We start from the raw sequence: 25,711 nt of genomic DNA, 5'->3' as shown, positions 1-25,711 counted from the left end.
ATTGAGTTGAAAAGGCCTGCCACCTTTGAGGAAGCAGTCACTATCGCCAAGGAGAAAGAATGGAAGGCTCAAGACTTAATGAGTATGGAAAAGCGGTCCCTGTGCAAAGTAATGATGGCCAAAAGGAGGAAAATCACGCAGAGGCTGGAGCCCAACCTGCTCAAAGGCTTGCTAATACTGAATAGTTACAGCGAAATATGCAAGACATGATGACCATGATGCAGAAATTGCAACTTAGTGTTCTTGGAGGTGCAGGTGGCCGTGGTCGTGGACGTGGACGTGGTAGAGGAATGGTTCAAGCATGTGTAGCTCAGCCTAATGCTAAAGCCGGTCATGAACAAGGCGTCTTTGAGCCGCAGAGAAGGTTCATTCCCTACCTATTATAATTGTGGTGAACTTGGTCACATCAGCACTTATTGTTCAAAGCCAACAAGGATGGGAGGTGATATGTTTCCACTTACCCAGCAGATTCCTAACAGGGCTAAAAATTATGCATTGGATATAAGGGAAGATCAAGGTATTGAACAGGAAAATCAAGCCTCAACCTCTAGTGGTCATGTGGGTATTGTGCAAGTGGTAAAGAAAGAGGCAGATATGTTGCCCGTGGGCAAAAGAGAGAGAGAGAAGGCTATGCCGCTCTAGGTCCCAGCAAAAAGAAAGGGAAAGAGAGAGAGGGTGAAGATGCGAAAGCCAAGAGGAAGAGAAGACCTAGAAGACGGTTTGAAGTAGCAGATTTACCTTTGGGAGAAGGCCAAACAGCTTACAGTTTAAAGGAAGACCTGATTGGGAGGAAAGTAGATTGTACTTTTGGACAGTTGATGAATATGGTGCCCAAACTTAAGAGGCACTGAAAGTCATTAGTGAATCCAAAGAAAGAGCCGAAGCATAGACAAGTCAGAGTGTTGGTTGTGGGAGAGTTACCCGACATTTGTCATGTAGTGAACACTTGGCACAAAGGTGTGGGCATGGGAGAGGCCTACATTGATTCCCATGATACATTGATGGAGGTGCTCAAGTTTGTGTAATCACACAGTCAGGTGTCAAGAGACTGGGTCTCATTACATGCGGAAGCTCTGGGTTTCGGATTCGACTAGCAAACCATGCCAAAGTGAAGTGTTTGGGGATGATGAAGAATTTGAAAGTTGAAGTCTTTAACGTGAAGGTTATAGTAAACTTTCATGTTATGCCAGCTGGCCTGGGAGCTTTTCCTCTCATTTTGGGATGACCTTGGTTGAGAGTTGTTGGTGCTCTGCAAGATTGGGGCAAGGATACAATCTGTGTATGGCAAGAAGGGTGAAAAGAGGGTGTTTGATATCACTATCAAGCAACCTATGGCACTAGAAGATGTGAGTGAGAAAGATGAATCCGAAGTTACCAGTGAAGACGGTTCTGAAGATTCAGAAAGTAGCTATGCTTCCAGTTCCAGTGATGAGGGTGAAGTGTCATTCTTGTTGTTGGACGAGGAGAAGAGGGAAGTGGGTGAAATGTTGCAAGTGTCAAGGAATATAAATGCTTCAAGCCGTTTAGAGTAACTTGAGGAGTTGATGCAGCCTAAACACAATTGCCAGTGAAGAAAGAGTTGATTCAAAATATGTTGAGTACCGATCTGACACAAGGAGAAAGAAGGGAGTACTTAGCAAAGTTGGACAAGTTTCCAAATCCTTTCATCACTTCATACCAGGAAATAAGGGGTTTTGTTGGGGATCTTGTGAAGATCAAGCTAGTTGAAGGGACAAAACCAATACGACAGAAATTAAGAAGGATGGATAAGGAGCAAATGAATGCTTTTAAGGAAGAAGTGGATAAACTTTTGGATGCAGAGTTCATTGTACCAGTTGATAATGCTGAATGGGTGAGCCCTGTAGTGGTCACTCCAAAGAAAGATGGGCGTTGGAGAGTTTGTGTTGATTATAAGCCATTAAATGCAGTGACCAAAAAAGATCCTTACCCTTTGCCTTTCATTGATTGACTTTTACATACAATGGTTGGCTTTGAAAGATACAGTGTTGTGATGGTTATTCAGGATATTTTCAGCTTATCCTTGCTCCTGAAGATTGGAAAAAGACTACTTTTATCACGCCATAGGGTTGTATCTACTTTTGCTGCCTTTCTTTTGGGTTGACAAATGGGCCAGGAGCTTTTGAAAGAAAAGTGGATTGGGTCCTTACCCCGTTCCTTGGGAAGTTTGTCAAAGGATTCAAAGATGATTTCTGTGTATACAGTTCAAGGAAAGAGCATGTTCAAAAGCTTGAAATGACTTGCAAGGTATGATGAATACGGGGGTCAATTGAACCCTAAGAAGTGTCATTTGACGCAGCCAAGGGTGAAGCGTCTTGGGCATGTAATTTCAAAAAATGGGATTGAAGCAGATCCAGAGAAAGTGGAGGCTTTGTTATTGCTGTCATCTCCAAAAGATACCAGCCAGTTGGCCACTTTCATACAGAAGGTTTAATATCTGTCTCGTTTCATACCTTTGACAACACAACTATTGTATCCATTGCAGCAAACAGTTAAGAATGATCCCTTGGAGTGGTCACATGATTGTGACGATGTGTTTGACAGAGTCAAAGAAGTTTTGAGTACACTACCCACTAAGCAAGCTCCTGACTGGGAAAATGAGTTTTATGTTAACTGTCACAAGGCGGACACCACGTGCCAATAGAAAAGAACAGACTGAACGGACTTTTAGCACTTCAATAACAACTGAACTGAAAGAGAGAGAGAGACGACACGTGACACGGAGTGGCAATTCCACCCCAGAGAGTATTGGCCCCAAACCTTGGCGTCCCTTTCGGTATTTCTTTATATTGCATCAACACAGTACAAGCCGGTACTCCAGACTCTGCACCTTCACCAAGAAGCATGCCAAAGAATGAGTCCTAGCCTCATATTTAAAGGCCCTTGGCCTGAAAAGCAATTACAGTGAAAAGCCTTCAAACTTAAAAGCATCTGGTCCAAAAGCAAAGCCAAAAACTATCAGCGTAATTTATGAATCCATACAGCCTGCCATGTCATCATGTCAGGGTTAGGGTTAGGGTTAGGGTTTCAGCAAAATTAGGGTTTCGGACAGAATTAGGGTTTTTGATTTTAGGGTTAAGGTTTCAGCAGAATTAGGGTTTCTGATTTTAGGGTTAGGGTTTCAGCAAAATTAGGGTTTTGGATAGAATTAGGGTTTTTTATTTTAGGGTTAGGGTTTCTGCAGAATTAGGGTTTCAACACGTCAGCAGTTTGTTACATCTCCCCTTCTTGAAAGAGAGTAATCGTCCACGATTACAGCATATCTACAAAACAACTCAAGTTAGCTCAAAAATTTCCGAGGGTCATTCCGAGGGACAATGAGTTTGCTCTTTTTATTAAGGAGTTAGCTTCTCCTTTCGTCCAGATCGGAACTCTTGATATTCCGGCGTAGTAAAATTAGCCATCACACCCAGCCCGTACTCATCTTCCACGGGTGTCTTGACGCACTAAAATTACATACCCAGGCAATCTCATCCAATTAGAAATATTCAGTGATTGGCACATCACAATGCAACACAAATGCTTACATATGCATGTTACAAGAGATAGAAACATAAAGCCGCCGATGAACACTCCTCCCGCATAACCTAACAAGGTCGAGGCCGGGAGATATTCAACGACTCCTTCATCACTCCTCCCGCATAACCTAAAAAGGTCCGGGCCGGGAGATATAGAGGCCTTTTACAACCAAACGCCCCCCAGACCGCAGCCTGCATCGTTTGGAGGTGTTGAGAGTAACCACTGCTCAGACTTCTTAATACTCCTCCCGCATAACCATCCACGTCCGCGCCCGGAGTCACAACAACAATTATTTACAAGCATACAACCAAACGATCCCCAGGCATCGGCCTGCGTCGTTCGGAGGTTTTCAAACATACAATGAAATGCTCCCCAGACATCGGCCTATGTCGTTCCGAGGTTTTCAAACATACAACGAAACGCTCCCCACGCATCAGCCTGCGTCGTTCCGAGGTTCAAACAATACCCAAACAGTATTTCTCACTTCTCCACCCGGGAGTAAAATCAGCAATCATTGAAACCAGTATCAAGCCAGAGTCAAACAATTCAAATCGGCACCAAAACAGGTTCAAAACAGATAGCATCCATTTCAAACAAATTCCAAACAGGATCACCAAACAAGTTCTCAAACAGATTTCAAACTTAAAAAGCAATCTCGACATCAGTCGAGCTCGAAAAGTCGACTGACTTTCCATCCTTAAACTTGCACCAAAATTAGGGTTAAGTTCATTCCATAAGGTCGTAGCCGAGCACAGCATGGTCCATCAACTCTTGGACAGACAGTGTTTCTTTGGCGGCGATGGTAGTCCCAAGAGATAGCAATCACACCGAACTCCAAGGTTATCAACTCGAGAAGAGACATCTACTAAGAGATGTCGAGAAATTCAAGATATAATCTGCTAGGGTTTCCATGGCAAGCATTTCAAGATAACCAACTCTGCCAAAGGTTGCACTCCGAAGGAAGATGTTAGAAACCATATAACTTCGGGCAAAAATTTTCTTGAAAGCTTGCCAAGTACTTGGAGTGTGCGCTTGGTAGCTATAGACATCAACATCTGCATGGCACTGCTTTTGAGAAAAACAGTGACTCGAAACAAATATCGGATCCTTCTTTGCAAGTGATCTTAATGGCTTATGCCCTGTAAGACATGAGTGGTGAAGACGGGAGCGTGCCCGATGCACGATGAAGTAAGGGTGGGAGTGGCTAATAAGTCCGGGGTCGGAGGCCGAAGATACCTCAAATAAATGTAATAAGTCCGGGGTCGGAGGCTGAAGATACCTCAAATAACTATCTACTCTTTTGTAGGACCGGTATGCTTTCAGAAAAGCACACACCTGATGCTCTGATACCATTGTCACAAGGCGGGCACCACGTGCCAATAGAAAAGAACAGACTGAACAAACTTTTAGCACTTCAATAACAACTAAACTGAAAGAGAGAGAGAGAGACGACACCTGACACAGAGTGGCAGAATTCGACCCCAGAGAGTATTGCCCCAAACCTTGGCGCCCGTTTCAGGATTTCTTTACATTGCATCAACACAGTACAAGTCGGTACTCCAAACTCTGCACCTTCGCCAAGAAGCATGCCAAAGAATGAGCCCTAACCTCATATTTAAAGGCCCTTGGCCTAAAAAGCAATTACAGTGAAAAGCCTTCAAACTTAAAAGCATCTCGTCCAAAAGCAAAGCCAAAAACTGGCAGCGTAATTTACGAAAATCCGTACAGCCTGCCACGTCATCAGCCAACGCAAAACGCAGAAATCCGTATAGCCTGCCACATCATCATGTCAGGGTTAGGGTTTCAACAGAATTAGGGTTTCAGACAAAATTAGGATTTTTTATTTTAGGGTTAGGGTTTCAGGAGAATTAGGGTTTCTAACTTTAGGGCTAGGGTTTCAACAGAATTAAGGTTTTGGACAGAATTAGGGTTTCTGATTTTATACTTAGGGTTTCTACAGAATTAGGGTTTCGACACGTCAGCAGTTTGTTACATTAACCCATCAGTGGGAGATAATGCCATTGGGACCATGTGTTGCAAAAGGGGAAGGAATGTATATGAAACCTGTTCATTATGCTAGCAGAGTGAAGACTCCTCATGAAAGAGATTTCTCTTAGTTTGAGTTGGTGATGACCAGTATGGTTTATGCTTACAGACGATTCGGGCATTACTTGTTGCAAAAGTTGTTCACTTATCTCACAAGTTATTCATTGCTTCCTCAGTTGTTCAATAATTCAAATATATGAAAAACAGTGATGAAATGGGTTATTGAACTTCAGGAGTTTCAGTTCACCTTTTTGGTAGAAGAGAGTACTCAACCTTCCTTAGCAGATTTACTCACTTATAAAGACACTCATGTTTTGGTTAAGAAAGAGGTGGTACGGAAAAAGAAAGTAGAGACTCTTGCCATATTTGATGCTTCACTGTTATATTTTGATGGCTCTTATCGAAGAAGCTTGGGAGGCATTTTCATTTATGATACCCAAGGAAAACTTGTAAGGAAGCAAGGGCTGAAACTTGATGAAAAAAGTAATAATGAAGCAGAGTACATGGCGCTTGAAGGTGGTTTACACATTTGTTTACAGTTGGGAATTAGACGCTTGCAGATCAAAGGAGATGCCTTGCTGGTCGTGATGCAAGTATTGGGAGTATGGAAGAATAAGAGTCTTAAACTGAAAAATTATGCTTCAAGGTAAAGTCATTGCTCAAAAAGTTTGAAGCATGAAGTTTGTAGCATATTGAGAGGTCTCAAAATGAAGAAGCTCATGATGCTACCCAAGAAATGATCACTTGTGTGTTTGTGTTGAAGGCAAATGGCCCTTTATATCATGGGAGGGAAGTGTTATCAAAGGAGATGAATTTTCTATTGACAGATGTCCTACCTGAAGGTTTACCATCCTCCAAAAAGTATGCGTTTATAAGAAAAGCCAGGAAATACAAAATGCTTGATAATGTGCTTTACATAAAAGGAAGTAATTTGGTTTTCCGTCCTGTGTCCTGGAAAGAGGAAATCTACAAGATCGGCATGAAGATCATGTTGCATAAAATTTTGCAAAAAGGCTATGTATGGCCAAGCCTTCAACAGGATGTTAGTCATTGGTGCAAGTCGTGTGTACCTTGCCAGAAAATGGGAAAGAGAATTTTGGAGCCCAAATTACGGAAGACAATTCTAGCTTTTGATGTGTTTGAAAAATGGGGTCTTGATGCTATTGGACCCTTACCTATGACTAGCAAAAGAAATGCTTATATTTTGACAGCAATGGATTATTTGTCACGATGGGTAGAAGCTAAGGCTGTCAAACAGATCACCAGTAAAGAAATGGGGAAGTTTGTTGATGAGCATATATGTTGCAAATTTGGTGTGCCCTTAGAGCTACTTTCCGATAGAGGACCAAGATTTAGAGGAAAGTTGTTTGATTTCTTATGCGAAAAGCTCAATATAGAGGTACAGTTCTCCTTATTATCCATAGTGCAATGGTCTCAATGAAAGATTCAATGGAGAGTTAGTGAAGATCTTAACAAAGATGACCCAGACACATGAGAAGACTTGGGATTCGGAATTGCCTTGTGCATTATGGGCCTACAGAACTGCTATCAAAACGAACACACGATTTTCTCCTTACCACTTGGTTTATGGCAAGGAAGCTTTATTGCCAATTGAAGTGGAGATTCCTGCACTCAAGTTATTGTCATTGGGAGATGAAGAGCAAACAAATACTTGGCAGAAAAGGTTGTTGGATCTACAATATTTGCAATTGGATAGAGTTTTAGCTTTGAGCTACTATGAAGGAGTGTCAAAGAAGACTCAACTAAAAGCTAATGAATGCATAAAGGATAAGGGAATTGAAAAGGGTGATCTGGTGTTATGATACAATAGTAAGTTGGACAATACCTTTTAGAAAAAGTTTCAAATCAAGTGGGAAGGTCCTTTTACTGTTGTGAACAAGTTTGATAATGGCACATATTAGTTGGTAGATTTGAGTGGTGCATGGCATAAATATCGTATTAGTGGTTACAGATTGAAGAAATATCTAGCACGTTTGATGACAATTGTGACAGATGAGATGCTATCAATAGAGGAAGACAGTGTGGAAACATCTGAGAATGTAAATGAGGTTTCTGGGAATGAGCTGCAGCAATTGTTCACCCTAGAAACCTCTGCTTGTCATGAATGATCAAGCAGGCTAGGGGGGGTTGCCATGCTATGTCGGGTATTTTTTGGATGAGCATAAAGTCACTAAGTCATGCCAAAAAGCTTGCCCACTAGCCTCGTGTATATATGTGTACATAGCCCTGCAAGTCTTGGAAGTACCCGTGTAAAAATTCATGTACAAAGGTGTGATTTTGCTAAGCTTGAATACTGATATTTTGGGTTGTTCGAGTCTCCAAAACATTGTTTTTAATAAGTATTTTCAGCCGTGCTTTATAGCTCGTGAATCGGACTTGTACATCATGAGTTATGAGCATCCAAAGTAGGCGGTCTCAACATGAGAAGTGATTGCGGATGCATGTGACAAGGGCAACTGGACCAACTTGACAATTGAAATTATAAATGATGACGTGTAAGAATTCTAAAAATAGCCGAGGACTTGGGCTCCAAGCCGTGTGTTACTGTCATAATAATCAATATCTAATTCTCCTAAATGATTTTCTCATGTTCAATTGATCATTTAATATGGGGAAGTGCCAGGGGAGAAAAAGCTAGAATATTGGTTAAGCTAGCAGACCGGCCACAGTAGGGATCCAAAGGAGGGGAAATAGGGATCCAAAGGGGGGGCCATCCGCAAAAGAGCCATGTGCAACAATGGGCTAAAAAGACCCTAAGGTTCAGCCCATTAAGACTTCCAAAATGCTAAGGTTCCAAAATTCAAAGGTTGTGTCCAAAGGTCAACCTTATGGGAATTGGATACTTTGTGTGTGTACAAAAAAGTCTTTGCAATCCCTACTTGGGAGGGGGCGAGCCTTGCATGTAGGGGATGAGAGAGAAAGCCACACACACACACACAAGCTCCCTTTACACAAAGGGAATGAGGGACACATGTCAGCTCCCTAGGCCAGATGCCCACAAGGTGTACCCAATTCCTATTGGATGGCCTTGGAGGTGGACCAATGAGAATTAGGCTAGAGTAAATCTAGTTTAATTAATTTAAAAACACTTAATAAAAGAACCAATGATAATTAAGTCCTCTAGAAGACTATTGGACAGTCTCCCAAGGGGTCCAATGAGCATTCAACAGCCCAATGGCTTGCCTCATTCCTATTGGCCAGGAGGCAAAGGGGTCCAATGAGAGTTTAGTTGAATTATTAAATTACCTAAAGCTCTCACAAAAGAGGAAAGGGGGACACATGTCAGAAGGCTATCACTTATGCTGCTTAATAGTCATTGGCTTGACCTGGGGAGGTCCAATGAGGGTAGAGTAAGAGCAAATAGCAAGAGGGCTCGCCCAAGAGAGAGAGGGGGCTAAATTTTGCAAGGCATTATTACACACACACTCACACAATCTCATGGGTGAAGAAAAGAAAACTATCTCTTCCCAAGCTTTAATGAAGAGCTCATCACCTACTCCAAGCTTGTGAGATAGAAGCCTACATCAACATACTCTTGACATGTGGATGCAAATCCAACCAAGAGCCAAGCTTCAATGCATGCTCATCTCCTCTACCATGCTAATTACTAAGCTAAGCTATGCTAATATGAGTGATTATGTGAGGAGATGTACATCTTTCTCGTAAGATACTCCTTCTTCCTCTCAATCTACTCTCATACCCTGCTAGCTCTCACCATCTTCGAAGGTGTGTGAGGTCTTGGGTCTGAGACCGGGGATAATTGATGTTGTGTTTGTTAAGTGTTTTGCTTAGTGCATGAAGCTTTCATCTTCATTGCACTAGCTAGTCTGGAAGGAACACAAAGAATTGTATTGTACAATGTCTCTCTTGATGGGAAAAACCATAATACAAAGCCTTTTGGAGGGGGGACCGGCTCCATGTAAATCCGGTCCTCAACTATTGTCAATAGCTTAAGTTCTCTCTCTTTTGAAAGTATTGTTCATGCTATCTAACTAGATGTTATGCTTTTTGTTGCTCTCTCCACCCAAGCACTCTTGTAATTCTCATTAAGAATCTATTCTAATGAAATGCCCACTATGTTCATGCTAATTTCCGCTACACACAAGTTTTTAGGCCATTAAATGTTACATTGGTATCAGAGCACAAGGTTTCTCTTTTCTTGCTCAAGAAAAGAGGTCCTCAAGCTAGCTATAAATGGTTGGTATTATTAATTGTCTGTGAGTAAGTAGAATAAGGATTTTTCAGCCTTGCAGTGCGCCTGCCTTCGTGCAGTTAGCGGGACATCACCGTCGAGAGCTATGGTCTTAATAGTGGAGTCCTACGGGGCTTGCATACGGCTTAACCACTATTGAGCTATTAGAAGCTTGACAGGAGCCGGTGCTGTTTTGGTATTGAAAGACCCGCTCTTCTATTCCTTGCAATTAATGGTATTCGAGCCACGGGGACAGTAGCTTGAGTGATTTTTCTAAAGGGGTAAAGAGGAGTAGCAACTAGGGCTTGAAGTGTCAAAGTACACCTAAAAAGTTTACACCTAAAAGTTGTTAGAATGGCTGACAATAGTAAAGAGAGTGAAATTAATGTTGATAACTTTGATTTTGCTAATGAGCAAGCTACTAATGATGCTCCGATGCTTGTTAACTATCTTGTTTCTAGGCTTCAACAAGCCATGGGCAATCCATCTCTCCAAAGTGAAGTGCAACAGCAGCTCCGTGCTCACGGGATTCTCCAAGCTCATCACCATGACGAGAGAACGCCTAGGAAGCCTCCTTGTGAGACTCCCAAAAGAGGTCTCTCTCCGATTCGGGAAGAAGAAGAGAATCCATACGAAGGGCTCAAGAATTTACTTCTTGATGATGCATCTCCTTCCCAAAGGAGAACTCAAGAGCCTCCACCGAAGCAACGAGAAAGAAGTGAGTCTCCCGCCACCTCGGCGGAGATGGCTCCACGAAGACGACGGGCTAAACGCTCTCCATCACCACCAAAGCGGAGAAGACCATCACACTCTTCTCCACACCATAATTCAAAGAGGGATGATAAAAAGCAAGAGAAGAAAAAGGCGAGAAAGAGGACACCCTCTTCTCCATCTTCTTCATCCTCTTCTTCTTATGAAAGTGATGGTGAAGACGACGAAGATCAAGACAAGAAAAAGGCGAGAAAGAGGTCACTACCTTCTTCAAATTCTTCACCTTCTGAAGAAAGTGATGGTGCAACCTTTGAACCATCAAAAAGAAGAGGCCATAGGAAATCCTATGCTGCATGGAAGAGGTCATCCAAGCTGAAGAAGTTCAAAGAGGGAGGGAAGAGCATCTCTTTCCTTACCTATGATGGCACCTTTGGTGCTACGGACAAAGTCTTGGCCTTTATCCAACAGTTTGATGCAGCGTTTGGAGATGAGGGCTTCACGGAGTCCTCTAAGCTACGCCATGTAGCTATGCACTTTCAAAAGTCCGCCAGACAATGGTGGTCTAGCCTACGAGCCAACGGTGAAGCTCCACGAACATGGAAAGCTTTAAGAGCAACAATTTTGTGCGGGCTTAACCGAAGAAATGGCGGAGTATGTCAACTCCCAAAGGCCACGTACCATATCGGCGGTAATACACCATACTATGGTGGCCTCTCGAATCAATTTTCAAACGGGGGCTAAAAGAAATAATAAGCCCACGAAAAACAAGGGTTCCAACGAGCCTAAGGGGAAGGACAATGTCCAAAAGTCTCCTAAGGGCAACTCCAACAAAGCTAAAGAGAAGGGAGTTTACGAAGGTAAGAACAAACTCTCTCCTGAAAAGCTTGAGCATTATCGCAAGGATAACCGGTGTTTCAAGTGCGGCGAACAAGGGCATGCGTACTGCGCTTGTCCCCAAAAGAACAACCGCCAAGATACTCCTAGAGCTTCCTTGGTTGAAATCCAAGAGGAGGAGACTTACCAAACTCACCACAAAGGATCTCCTCTATGCCATGCTTGGGGAAAGGTAAGAGAACATGATGCTTTTATTCTCTTTGACCCTGGTTCTACTCACAATTTTATATCTATAGAGTTGGCCACCAAGCTAGGCATACAAGCCTATGAGGTGGGAGATGTCCTACCCGCAGACAGTGCTTTCAAGGAGCAAGAAGCTTCAGTCACTCCCTTAATCGGGAAATTGAGGCTTCATGTTCAAAGCTATGTGGACAAAGAGGACTTCTTTATCTCTCCTCTCAAGCATGAGGATGTAATCCTAGGGGCACCATGGTTTGATCGCCTGGTTGCCAATGTTAAATTCCCTGAAAGGAGAATCTCCTTTAAGTTTAGGGAAAAAGACATGTATATAGATGCTAAGGAAATGGGTAACACTATCCCCATTGTACATACACCAGCTTTCAACAAGTCAATAAAGAGCTCTATTTCCGTGTACATGATTTTTGTTAAAGATTCTCAAAATGAACCTAATGCTTTAGCAAAAGAAAATAAAAGCAACCAAAAGGAATTAGAGTTATCCAATTTTCTCAAGGGGTTTCAAGATGTTTTTATTGACGACATCCCTTGTGAGCTACCTCCTAAACGAGGTAATGATGACCATGCAATTGAACTTCTTCCAGGAAGTTCACCGCCTAACAAACCTCCTTATAGAGTTTCTCAAGCTCAACAAGAGGAGATTATGCGGCAAGCACATGAGTTAGTTGAGAAGGGCATGGTTAGGCCTAGCTCGTCTCCATTTTGCTCACCTGTGATATTAGTGCAAAAGAAAGACGGCACATATCGTATGTGTGTCGACTATAGAGCACTAAATAGGATCACTATCAAGAATAGGTTTCCCGTTCCACGGGTAGAAGACCTATTTGATAAGCTATAAGGATCAACCTACTTCAGTAGGATTGACCTAAAAAGTGGCTATCATCAAATAAGGATAGTTGATCAAGACATTGTAAAGACAGCATTTCGCACCACATTTGGTCTTTACGAATACATTGTCATGCCTTTTGGCTTGACCAATGCACCAACCACATTCAACCGCTTGATGGAGAAGCTGTTCAGGCCTCATCGAACCTTCACTGGAGTGTTCTTTGATGATATTATCATCTACTCTAATTCATTAGACGAACACAAGCAACACCTCCAGGTAATATTTCAAGTTTTAAGAGAGAATAAACTTTATATTAATCGAAAGAAAAGTGAATTTTTCTTGCAAGAGATTCAATATTTAGGTCACATTATCTCTCAAGATGGCATCCAAATGGATCCATCCAAGTTAGAGGTAATAAAAGGATGGCCTAAACCAAGGAATCTTCATGAACTAAGAAGCTTTATAGGTATGTGTGCATACTATAGACGCTTCATAGAAAAGTTCTCACAAATTGCGGGACCATTACATGACCTAACAAAGAAAAGCGTTAGGTATACATGGTCTGCTAAGGAGAACAATGCTTTCGAAAATCTTAAAGAAAAGCTTCTCTCTCAACCTGTGCTTACACTATCGGATCTCTCAAAACCATTTGAGGTCCAATGTGATGCTTGTGGTGATTGCCTTGGAGTTGTTTTCCTCCAAGAAGGGCACGCCATAGGCTATGAGAGTCGAAGGCTCGACCCTGTTGAGCAAGCTCTAGGCATATATAAAAAGGAACTCCTTGCAGTTCTACATGCCTTAGACTCATGGAAGCACTATTTATTGGGGACTCCTTTCATTCTGCGAACGGATCACCAAAGTCTTAAGTACTTCATGACACAGACCAAGCTCTCCGACAAATAAATGAGGTGGGCAAATTTCCTTTCGCAATTTCATTTTCATATTGCTCACATTGCTGGCAAGCATAATCAAGTAGCTGATGCACTCTCAAGACGGCCGAGAGTGAATGCGGTTTCCATAGCAACTCACAATGATCTATCTTCAATGATAGATGAGTATGCTATTGATCCCGATTTTAGAGATGTGATTTCAGCCCTTGCATTAGGGAAGAAAGAAGAACCATTTACTTTACAAGATGGTTATCTTCTCTATGGCAATAGACTATGCGTTACTAACTCACTACGTAAGAAAGTAATGTATGAATCTCATGCTCCTCCTTATGCGGGGCATAGAGGGATTCAATCTACCTTAAAGGGAATTGAAACATATTTCTATTGGCCTACCATGAAAGTGAACATACAAGTGTATGTTTCTAAATGTGTGGTATGCCAAAAGACAAAATTTGATAGAGGGAAGCAACTTGGATTGCTTCAACCCTTGCCAATCCCTAATTCACCATGGGAGAGCATATCCATGGATTTTATCTTTGGATTGCCTAAGTCTATCCATGGGAATACGGAAATATGGACGATAGTAGACAGGTTCAGTAAACAAGCTCATTTTATACCTGTCAAAAAGACTATCAAAGCCCATCAAATGGCAACCCTCTTCATTTCACAAATTTTCAAGTACCATGGCTTGCCAATGTCCATAGTGTCGGATAGAGATCCTAGAATCACCAGTAATTTCTGAAAGGGTCTCTTTGAGAATTTAGGGACAAGGCTAAACTTCTCTTTGGCCTATCATCCACAAACGGATGGCCAAAGTGAAATAGCTAACCTAACCATTCTTGATCTACTAAAAGCCTATGTAACGGAAGTAGATCAAAGATCCCAATGAGAGAAGTACTTACCCTTAGTGGAGTATGCTTACAATAACACTGTACATACTTCCACGGGAAAAGCACCTTTCGAGGTAATTGAGGGGAGATCAAAAAGTCCCTTGCTACTTAAGGTACATGGGAAGATCTTCGCTACAGATGAGTATAGTTGAGACCTACAAGAATCTTTTCAAAAGATTAAGGATACTATCTCTATCTCACAGCAAAGGCAAAAGGCTGTTGCTGACAAGCACAGAAGAGCCCAAGCCTTTAAAGAAAATGATTGGGTCTTATTAAAGTTTAAAGGCTCGATTAAGGCACACAACGGGCAAGAATCCTACGGGACACCAAAAGTACTATGCTAAACTAGCAAAAGGATACTATGGTCCCTTCCAGATTCTTCGGCCAATCAATGAGATGGCCTATCAACTCAAGTTGCCCAATCATTGGCTCATACACAATGCTTCCATGTGAGCCTATTAAAGCCTTACAAAGGAGAGCCGCCTCAAGAACCAACTATTGAAGACCCACCGGAGATCGAGGACCAAGAGGAGGTGCTGCAGACCGAGTCCATTCTCCGACATGAAGACAAGGTATTAAGAGGCGGTAAGACTATCCGACGATATCTTATTAAGTTTAAGAATTATCCTTTTGAAGATGCTAGATGGATGCAAGGCATACAATTAAAGGATAACCTAAACCTTGTCAATGCTTACAATGCTTCCCAAGAGTAAGCAAATGTACAAAATGTTGAAAATGAACAAAGTTTTTTGTCTTATAAGACTCTCTTAGTAAGCAAATGTACAAAATGTTAAAAATGAACAAAGTTTTTTGTCTTATCGAGGACCAAGAGGAGGTGCTGCAGCCCGAGTCCATTCTCCGACATGAAGACAAGGTATTAAGAGGCGGTAAGACTATCCGACGATATCTTATTAAGTTTAAGAATTATCCTTTTGAAGATGCTAGATGGATGCAAGGCATACAATTAAAGGATAACCTAAACCTTGTCAATGCTTACAATGCTTCCCAAGAGTAAGCAAATGTACAAAATGTTAAAAATGAACAAAGTTTTTTGTCTTATAAGACTCTCTTTTCCTTTATTGTGCACAAAAATGAAGTAGTATGCATGCTTAGATCAAGTTTGCGGAGACGACGTCTCCCAAACACCGAGTAGAGCTTGTCACTCTACTATGGAAGACTGATAGGACTAATGTGCAGACATGCTTGCGGCAACCTCAGGCTCTCAGGCGCCAAATGGACTAGTTATCCATTGTGGAATGATGTCGTAGGGTAACATAGGGATCCTCTACCCGCTAAGAAAAGGACTCATGAATATGCTTTATCTTCTCTACACCATAGTCGAGGACGACTATGATTTCAAGAGAGAGGTAATGTCATAATAATCAATATCTAATTCTCCTAAATGATTTTCTCATGTTAAACTGATCATTTAATATGGGGAAGTGCCAGGGGAGAAAAAGCTAGAATATTGGTTAAGCTAGCAGACCGGCCACAGTAGGGATCCAAAGGAGGGAAAACAAGGATCCAAAGGGGGGGCCATCTACAAAAGAGCCATGTGCAACAATGGGCTAAAAAGACCCTAAGGTTCAGCCCATTAAGACTTCCAAAATGCTAAGGTTCCAAAATTCAAAGGTTGTGTCCAAAGGTCAATCTTAAGGGAATTGGATGCTTTGTGTGTGTACAAAAAAGTCTTTGCAATCCCTACTTGGGAGGGGGCGAGCCTTGCATGTAGGGGATGAGAGAGAAAGCCACACACACACACACAAGCTCCCTTTACACAAAGGGAATGAGGGACACATGTCAGCTCCCTAGGCCAGATGCCCACAAGGTGTACCCAATTCCTATTGGATGGCCTTGGAGGTGGACCAATGAGAATTAGGCTAGAGTAAATCTAGTTTAATTAATTTAAAAACACTTAATAAAAGAACCAATGATAATTAAGTCCTCTAGAAGACTATTGGACAGTCTCCCAAGGGGTCCAATGAGCATTCAACAGCCCAATGGCTTGCCTCATTCCTATTGGCCAGGAGGCAAAGGGGTCCAATGAGAGTTTAGTTGAATTATTAAATTACCTAAAGCTCTCACAAAAGAGGAAAGGGAGACACATGTCAGAAGGCTATCACTTATGCTGCTTAATAATCATTGGCTTGACCTGGGGAGGTCCAATGAGGGTAGAGTAAGAGCAAATAGCAAGAGGGCTCGCCCAAGAGAGAGAGGGGGCTAAATTTTGCAAGGCATTATTACACACACACTCACACAATCTCGTGGGTGAAGAAAAGATGCATGAAGCTTTCATCTTCATTGCACTAGCTAGTCTTGAAGGAACACAAAGAATTGTATTGTACAATGTCTCTCTTGATGGGAGAAACCATAATACAAAGCCTTTTGGAGGGGGAACCGGCTCCATGCAAATCTGGTCCTCAACTGTTGTCAATAGCTTAAGTTCTCTCTCTTTTGAAAGTATTGCTCATGCTATCTAACTAGATGTTATGCTTTTTGTTGCTCTCTCCACCCAAGCACTCTTGTAATTCTCATTAGGAATCTATTCTAATGAAATGCCCACTATGTTCATGCTAATTTCCGTTACACACAAGTTTTTAGGCCATTAAATGTTACAGTTACGGTGTGTCATTCAGTGACCGGAGTAGCAAGTTATGCTTGGGGGAAGTTGTCCGATAAGCTCTCATGCTTTGGGGAAAATCTGGAAATTTTTGGGCATGAGGGAGTTGGGAAGCTCGAGGAGGAAGTCCCATGTGGCGGGGGGATTATCTCATATGGGAAGGGAAAAGTGGAAAGTGGGGGGTATATAACCTAAAGGGCGAGCCCATTATGGGTGTATCTACGTGAGAGGAGCTCTCAAGGCTTGCCATGGAGGGGCTCGTGGGCTCATGGGGGAGAAAGGGCACATTTTGGGAGTTCACACTCAGCTGGACAGGCGCCTGGACAATCCTTTTGGTCCTCGGGGCCCCGCCACTTGCCCCCACCCCATTCCCTTGGTCAAAGGGTCATCGACACCTCATTTTTTGCCCCAAAAAGGCCTAAAATGAGCCAATTAAAAGATGCCTTGATAGAGAGCCTTGTCGGCTAAGAAGAGAGAGAAAATTCTTGGAATAAAAGAGAAGGAAGCCCCCATTTTGATAGCTGCAACACCTGCACAACTTCCAGAGAGCTCATTTTTTAGCAAGAGAGAGAATACCCCTGGTTTGGGGCGGCCATAACTTCTTCATCTTTCATCTGTTTGTTGCCTATGGATACTCTACGGACATCTCCACGGTCCTTGGTTTCTTCTAATTTCGAGTGTCTCATGCTTGAAGGGTTTTTCATAAATCTCTACAGGTGTTTTCGATTGTGCAATAGTTCTTCCTTCCAACAGTGTGACTCATGCAAGGCTATAGAGGCACTCGTTTTTCTTGTCGTTTGCAAGCTAACAGCAGTCTTTTGCCCAGTTTTCTGGCATGTAGCAGATCAGCCCCAACGTTCTTCATGGGCTTGTTGCACTTCCCCGAGCCGGTTCCTTTACTCTTCTCTTGAGTATTGGTGTTGTGTATTGGATATTGATTGCACAGTTCAGTGGTCAGCACAAGTGGAAAGGACAGTTTTGTTGAAGATTTTAAGGAAGCAAGTTACAACAGTGGGAGTATATGTGCTATTCCGAGTCTATATGCAGTTTGGCATATTGTATTGGATTGTACCTGTAGGTTTGACGTTTGCAAATGTAGAGGAGTGGCGGACAATTGGTTTGATCTCACGCAGTTAGCTTGAGTAGCTACATCCTTCTGGACCCCGAAGGCTTCTTTGGTAAACATGATCCGCAGATTAAGACCTTTCAAGTCGTCCTATTCTTAGTAGTTCAAGTTTACCGATGATGTGATTCTAGATTCAAGTTTTCCTATTCAGTCATAGAGAAGGCAATTTTACTCCAAGTTGTCTCAGATTTCTTTCTGGTGGTATTTATTCTCTTTTCCCATGATTGAGCCTAAGGGGGCTTCCTATCTCTGGGCGAGTTCTCGGATTTAGCGTTGGAGCTTTCAGTGATAGTGTTTGCTCCGTTCCGACGTGGAGTTGAGTCAATTGTTACCTCAGAGCATACTTTTGAGGATACTTCTCTTTCCAAGGAGGCTTCTAGGTTATTATCTTCAGTTGAGTACCATGTGCGGTGTCTTCTAGTACCGGAATACCATGTCCAGTGTCTTCTAGTCCTTGGTTTCCTTGCCCATTTCTTGCACGTTCGAATGGTGTGCTTTCGCCCACAGTGCATTTAGTTTCTTGGTAGATATTTTTCTTTAGTCACTTTGATGATTGCTTCATCTTTCGGATTTGTGGTGTGCTGGTTGCTCTTCCTAGTGCATCCGGGCAGGAGTTCCTATGCCTTGTCTTCCAGATTGATCCCTAGAGACTTTACCATTCACAACACACCTACTTCTCTTATCCTTAGACAAGCATGTTGTTTTGTACAGATGGACAGTGGTCCTCCTCGAACTAGGAACCAGTTACAGTTAGCTCGAGCATTCTTTACAGTGGGGAGACGGTCTTCTTTGTTCTCCCACATTTGGTTCCAGGTTCCACAAGTATAATTTCTTTCAAATTCGCCTACCTCTGGTGATCCACATACACAAGTAGAGACAGTTGGAGAGTTATGGTAGTTATCCATGTTCCGAGTATTCTCCCTGCAGAATGGGATGTGGCACCATCTTGGGAGTCAATTTCCCGAACTACTTCCTTACAGTTCTTGTAGTTCCATAAGGAGCAGACAGGATTGACAATCTATTTGGTGGCTTTCTACAGCACCTTGTTCTTCTCTTGCAGAGCTTTGGTGTCCCTTTCTGATCGATGTTTGTTCCCAATTCACCCTAAGAGTGGGGTGATATCCTCTCGAAATGTGTTCCAGACCAATGAGCAATTTTGACTCTCAATTCCGATAAAGTTCCTTTACATACAGTTTGCAATTCATCATTTCTTTATGGTGGTTGGTGCATTTCTTTGGTTCATTGGACAATTGATTTCTTAGTAGCTTTGGTTGTCCCATTCTTTGGACCTCCCATAGCAGCTTGGAGATTCTAACATGTGGTATATGACCGGAGGTGCAAGGCAAGGGCGCTTGAGGGAAGCAATGTGCACAGTCTTAAAGTTCAAGTGTTAAAGTTCCTGTTTTGTTCACGTGTTGCTGCAAGATTATGGTCTTATCGATACCAAGCAGGTTACAGCATGCCTAGATTAATGTCTACATGTTGTAAACTCGTAATGCGGAGGTTCAAGCCTTCATGGTAGCTTCTTCACTCTTGGAGGCCCCAATCCATGGTATAGTGTACCCAAGATTTGAGAGGGGGTTTTAGACTTTTGGAGATCATCTCTTGCCTTTCCCCGTCTACATGTTGTGAGGGCTTCTTTGTGGCTGTGCCTGGCCTTGTGAGGGATTATGTCTGGTGTGCCACTTGTAGGCTTTTTGTTGGGTGCCCTATTTTTGTGCTTTCTGGCCCTTCATATACCCATTTACTTGGCATGGGTTACTTGTAGGTGGTCGAGCATATTTTGTAGCCTCCTATATAGGGAGAGGGAAGCACTCCAATTCTAGTAGTGTTCCATCCTTGAATCTCTTAAGTTTGCAGAGTTTGTGCCCCGTAGGGCTTGTGCCACTTGCTCTCTCTATCTCTCTAGAATATTTCTCTCCTCTTGTCCTCTTTCTCTCCTGTGCGTTCCGTTGTCACCACACCTTCTGCTGCACCTTGACAAAAGTGGCCAAGTGATCTTCACCCGGATAACGATTGGATGTTATCCAAGACCTATGAAGACACTTACTTTAAGTGACCGAATGTTATGTAGGACCCGTTCCATGCTCGATCCACCCATGTACTGTCATGACACTTATTTTGACCAGTTGAACGCAAGTCCAAGACCCGTTCTTGCTATATCACTTGACGATTGGGTGAAATTCCAAGGCCCGTTTTGCACAGTTTATGTGATACTACATGTTCTCTTGTTCAATGATTGCATACATTGTATCTATTAATAGCGCAACATCTATCACAACATACCTTTTTCAGTCAGTTAATCTTCATATGCTTCTTGAGTTTTGGTATTGACACGTGCAATCGAAAATGATTCCTCTATATATCCCCTCTTCATTAAGAGAGGATATGCGACAAGTTGGTGGCATGGCATGGCTCCAACAGTAGGAGGGAGAGATCTAGAAGAAATCTAGACCAAAGAGAGAAGCAGAAGAAGAAGAGAATTTTGACGTCATAAGAAACTATCCCAAGAGACCTTAAAGATCTATCCAACGAGAAGAGTTGAACTCAAGACCTGTTATTCAAGAGGGAATCGGCATAACCAATCTACCACACTTGGGGGGGGGGGAGACAGAGAGAGAGAGATGCCATCGTGGTGGCCCTACAGACGGTATAGATTCCTACAACTCTCACCACATCTTCATACATGAAACGCGGACCGTACCGTACAGATAGATGATGCGGCAGAACGTTGGGATCAGCTTAAGCTATAGTTTCTATGTATGCTTTTTGCAATTTCTGATGTCAAATTATTAGCCGATGTTAGAAGTTGTAAATGGAAGATGGCTTTTTAAGTTTTCTTTGAAAAGGACCTACGAATATGTGGCCAACATTTGACTCAGATTGTGGTGAGTGGTCTCACTTGACAATAATACACCAATTCTTGATCAGTCAAAACTAAAGCCAATTCGCTCAAGTAGTAATACAATCTCTCTGGTCTTTAAGTGTGACACATTTTTCCAACAATGTTCAGCTGAGTTTCGGTCTGCATCAATGATATCTGCTTGGAACGTGGTACCAGCCGTTGCAATCCCCATAAATGCTGTCGATATAGCCATTCAAGTAAAGCTCCAAACTTCACATATAGAAGCTCCACATACCTCTCAAGAACTGGGTAAATTGGCCATCCCAATAGAAATCTCAAAAACCTTTGACAGTGCTTTAAAGTCAAAGCAAAGCTTCAATCAAAGGATGCTAGCAACCCATTCAGACTACTAAAAAAATTGGAGGCCATTAAAAAAAGGGCAGCTTTTGGAGAAAAGGAATAGGCACATACTTGATTGTAAAGCAAGATAGAGTCTGTATGTGCTTCAACATGTTGGAAACCCATGCTATAGATGGTCTGTAGTCCAGCAAGCATTGCCATGTAGTCCGCCATAGCCTTGTTAGTGCCTAGTTCAAATGTTTTCTTTATCTCAGTTAAGACAATATTCTGTGTGTCAAAGACAGCAGCACCCATAGCAAAGAGCGTGTTATTCTCAGAAGAGGCAACAGTAAAGTAGATCTTGCAAAGAGGGACAGAAACAGACGAGCTGTCGAAGGAAGCGGAAACGGAGTGGGCATTGAAGGGACTCTGCCAAAGGTCTCCATGGGCTTCCCATTCACTGTCATCCATGTCCATGATGGATTTGGCAAAAGTGGCATCATGGGCACGCCTCTTTATCTCAAGCTGAAGCTGTTCTATGTCGTGGGTCATCTGAGAGCGGTCTTGCTCCTCGACTTGACTCTTGTACAGCTCCTCATTCTGAAGCGCCAAGGCCACAGCTCGATCATCTGGAGAGTATGGATGGGCTGCTGGTTCATCTTGAGCAGGAGAGTGATTGTGTTGATCAAAGCAGGAGGCCGCCATCGCCTCTTGGAATTGCAGACGGTAGGCCAAGTCGAAGTCATCCTGGTCAGCAACAACCCTTACGAGTTCCTCTGACTGCTCCATCTTGGCTCTCTGCTTTCGAAACAAGGCGTCTAAACAATAAGACACAGATTGACATCAAACATCTAACACAAAGTACATTGGCGAATTTTTAAAAACGAATTGCATGTGTATTTATTAAACATATATGAAAATTGATTACCTTTATAGTTTATATTGAAAGGTATTAATGGCTTCAAAAAAATTAAAAGGTATTCTTAATTCGAAGATTCCCTCAACAACAACAAGAGTGATGTGTTAGTCGTAACCACGCGTAATGACGAACCACGTAGATCTGCAACAGTGTTAGCAATAAAAGACGGATGCAACATTGAGAGAGAGAGAGAGAGGATACTTTGCAGAGAAGAAAATCTTAAAGAAAAAATAAAAGAGAAGAGAAACACCTATTTATATGAACACAAAAAGTCTTTTGACTTTCTATGTTCATGAGTCTTTTGACTTTCCATCTTCATGCGTCTTTTGACTTTCCACCTTCATATGTCTGTTGACTTTCCACTTTCATCTGTCTTTTTATTTCCTAAACTCACCCTTCACTTATGCACTAAATATGTTTTGAGAGAATTTTTATTTTTCTGAGATTGGGCAGACCTAATAGCTGTCTCTAAAATGTTCTAATTTCACGGCTTTCTCTACAATTGTTTCTGATAGATTTTGGAGCGCAGTTGGTTACTTGGTTGGTTGCGATTGATGTCACCTCGGCTTTTGTTGTGGAACACGAGCGAATGAGTAGAACCAATTGATAGGCAACAACAATGGTTTAGATTGGAACTTGATAACTATTGGGAAGAAGCGAGTTGTGTCCCATAGAGCTCACTATATGACAGAGGGCTAATAAAGGGGATAATTAAATCAAGCAAAGGGTTACAGCTTAATCATTAAGCTTAAACCCTACTCCTTAACCTACTTTGGTAGTTTATTTGTAAATTGCCATTCAGCGTGGTAATATCGCTCGTCATTTAGTCTCTAGACTAAGCTCAAGAACGGGAACCCAATTTTGAGGCACCCATCTTACTCTGAATCAAGCATAGTCAATTTTTTCTTATTTCTCGTAGGACCTGTGAGAGAGAGAGAGAGAGAGAGAGAGAGAGAGAGAAAGAGAGTGAGAGTTACGTGTTGTCATAGTTGGAGGGTCTTGGCTGTCGATCACAGAACCTGGCGCAAAACATATCTTAGGAGAAGAACACTAGTATAAAAAAATTTATTCGTGCTACAGAACTGTTATACAGAGGAGAAATGGCATATAAAATATAAGATGCATTGCCGAACAAGGATATACATAGATTGACATCAAGTAGTGCCCTCGCTTCGTGCCCCAATCCTTGTTGGGTATATCCCGCAATCAATGCATTTCAAGGGACGACATTCCGGACATACATGTCAACCAAGGCAGTGCCACATGCCTTCGAGAAAAAGCATAGGTGATTGCATCTGGAGATATGTCCTTGTTTTGTATCTGTTCAGAACAATCCAGGGCTCCTTGGCTTATTTTTTTGGCCGTATTTCTTCCTCACTAACAGTATGAGGGAGTGCATCTCCATCCACATTGGCCAGGTTGGCATTCAGATCAACCATGCATGTTGGGAGTTATACTTGCTTGAGCATGGAATATAGAGAATCATTGAGAGTCATTTCATTAAGAGTGTATGATCATGGCATGCTTGTATGATATTGTTGTTGTGGTGGATATGTGTATGTGTAGTGCGATGGACAAATGCCAAGCGATGAGACAATAGGAGGAGGAGATGATGCCTTCAACACCTTCTTCAACAAGACAAGCACACGTGTCTCGTGCCGTCTTTCTAGACTTGGAGCCCATCATCATTGACGAAGTGAGGACAGGCACTTATTGTCAGCTCTTCCATCTTGAGCATCTCATCAGCAACAAGGAGGACGTCGTCAACAACTTTGCTTGCGGCTATTATACTAGTAATTAACCATCCTTCCCTGCATGTATTATCAATTGATCATTGTCTACTAGCTAAGTAATGCCCTAATTACTTGCTAATTAATGTCCTAATAACCGCACATAGTTGGCAAGGAATTTATGGACCTTTGCCTGGGCCGTATCCGAAAGTTGGTCGATAACTGCAGCGGGCTGGAGGGATTCCTAGTCTTCCATGTAGTGAGCGGTAGCACCGGCTCTGGCCTTGGCTCCCTGCTCTTGGAGCGCTTGTCAGTGGACTACGACAAAAAATCTAAACTTGGCTTCATCGTATACCCCTCTCCGCAGGTCTCCAATGCCATAGTGGATCCCTACAACAGCGTCTTGTTATAAGACTCTCGATAACTGCACATGCCAATAACCTCCCAACCGTACTATATATAGGTTCTTGGCTCTCTGGCTCTTAGCTACATCTAGACCCTTGTACTACATGCGAGTTCTGGCCCTTGGCCCTGGCCCGTGTTACCTTAGGCCTGACATTACTCCCCCCTTGGAGAAGCATTTGTGTCCTCAAAAAAAAAGTGGTTGTATCGTCATAAGGACACTTATGTTTTTCAGAGTGACATCCTTCATGGATCGAGCTATTGGTTTGACCAAAACACGGTTCAGTAAGAGGTTCAATGAAATCAAGAATAACATCCTGATTTTCCACAATGTTGTCCCTTCACAACCATCTTGTGTAACTAGCCCATATACAACATAGCGTATAGACTCCATTTAGAACTCATTTGAGTATGCTAAACGAGTTATCACAACTATGAAGTACCCAAAAGGGTACCTCTTTTTACTTTCCATGAAAGTAATTGACTGACGTAACTCATCATCAAAGTATAAGTCCTTGACTTGTTATCATTTTTTATCAGTAAACAACCCCACCATAACTAGTGGTCGAAGTTGAGAACCTGACATTAACATGAAGGGAGTAAACTTAGTCGTAACATGATTTTTCTTATGGTAAGCAGGCTCCAAACTAGAGTGATACATGCTTTCTAATTGGATTGCTTGGTGCTAACGTGCACACTTTGCATATCCTTTAGCACAAGATTACACTTGTAATTTGTCTATCCCCTTTGGATAAATGACAGTATATTGAGGTGTGTTTCCCCGTTGTTTATGGATAATCTTTCAAAATGACTAGTAAACAGGGATCACAATACCTTACAACATGGTTGAGGAACCAACAATGTTCTAAATAACCATCTTGGTTAACTCAAAAGATCCACAAGTACCCAAATTGAGCCATGACCTCTATTGCCGATTGTTAGATCTATGTCATGAAATGTGCAAAATGTGCAAAATGTGCATGCCGCTCCAACTTATTAGTCCAAATCAGCCTTTGCTAAACACTAGGGCCCTGTTGGGTTTTTACAACACATGAAAGCAAACACAGGTAAACATCATTTCTCACAAAAAACAAACATGACCATTTCTATCACAATAGAGATTACATGCAGAGTATTTCAGATAGAGCAAATTTTTGCACAAAGAGAATTCAGACAGAGTAGGAAACACTATTTGTATTCATGAAGAAAAGAACACCATACATCATACGTGACTCCCATACTACACTACTTCTTTCCATAAGCGTTTTGTTACCTTCTAAAGTAACTAACACCAAAACAGTCTTGCTTGGTGGGCCTTTGCCGTACATAATCTGATAGATTTTGGAGCGCGGCTAGTTACTTGGGTAGTTGGTTGTGAGTGTTGTCGACTTGGGTTTTGGTTGGTGATACAAGAAAATGAGTAGAACCAATTGATAGGCACCAATAATATCTCAGCTTGGGACTTGATGAGCATTGGGAAGAAGCAAGTTGTGTCCCATAGTGCTCCATATACAACAAAGGGCTA

The 25,711-nt window shown here is 42.2% G+C and overlaps 1 protein-coding gene and 1 pseudogene across 1 annotated transcript in view; one reads left to right on the top strand and one right to left on the bottom strand.

The window, feature by feature from the left end:
* Positions 1 to 21,989, bottom strand: part of LOC147437801 (E3 ubiquitin-protein ligase RSL1-like) — a 60,691-nt gene extending 38,702 nt beyond the window's left edge. The window contains exon 1 of the mRNA XM_086487257.1: positions 21,268 to 21,989. Within this exon, the coding sequence (XP_086343383.1) occupies positions 21,268 to 21,924 (657 nt within the window). The 5' untranslated portion in view covers positions 21,925 to 21,989. The remainder of the gene's footprint in view (positions 1 to 21,267) is intronic.
* A 1,450-nt stretch (positions 21,990 to 23,439) lies between these two features.
* On the top strand, positions 23,440 to 24,196 carry LOC147437800 (tubulin alpha-2 chain pseudogene; annotated as a pseudogene).
* Positions 24,197 to 25,711: the final 1,515 nt, after the last annotated feature.

The sequence above is a fragment of the Adiantum capillus-veneris genome, chromosome 17 (assembly GCF_014529385.1).
Source record: "Adiantum capillus-veneris isolate H3 chromosome 17, ASM1452938v2, whole genome shotgun sequence".
Classification (NCBI taxonomy): domain Eukaryota; kingdom Viridiplantae; phylum Streptophyta; class Polypodiopsida; order Polypodiales; family Pteridaceae; genus Adiantum; species Adiantum capillus-veneris.
This window is presented reverse-complemented; position numbering and strand designations above follow the sequence as displayed.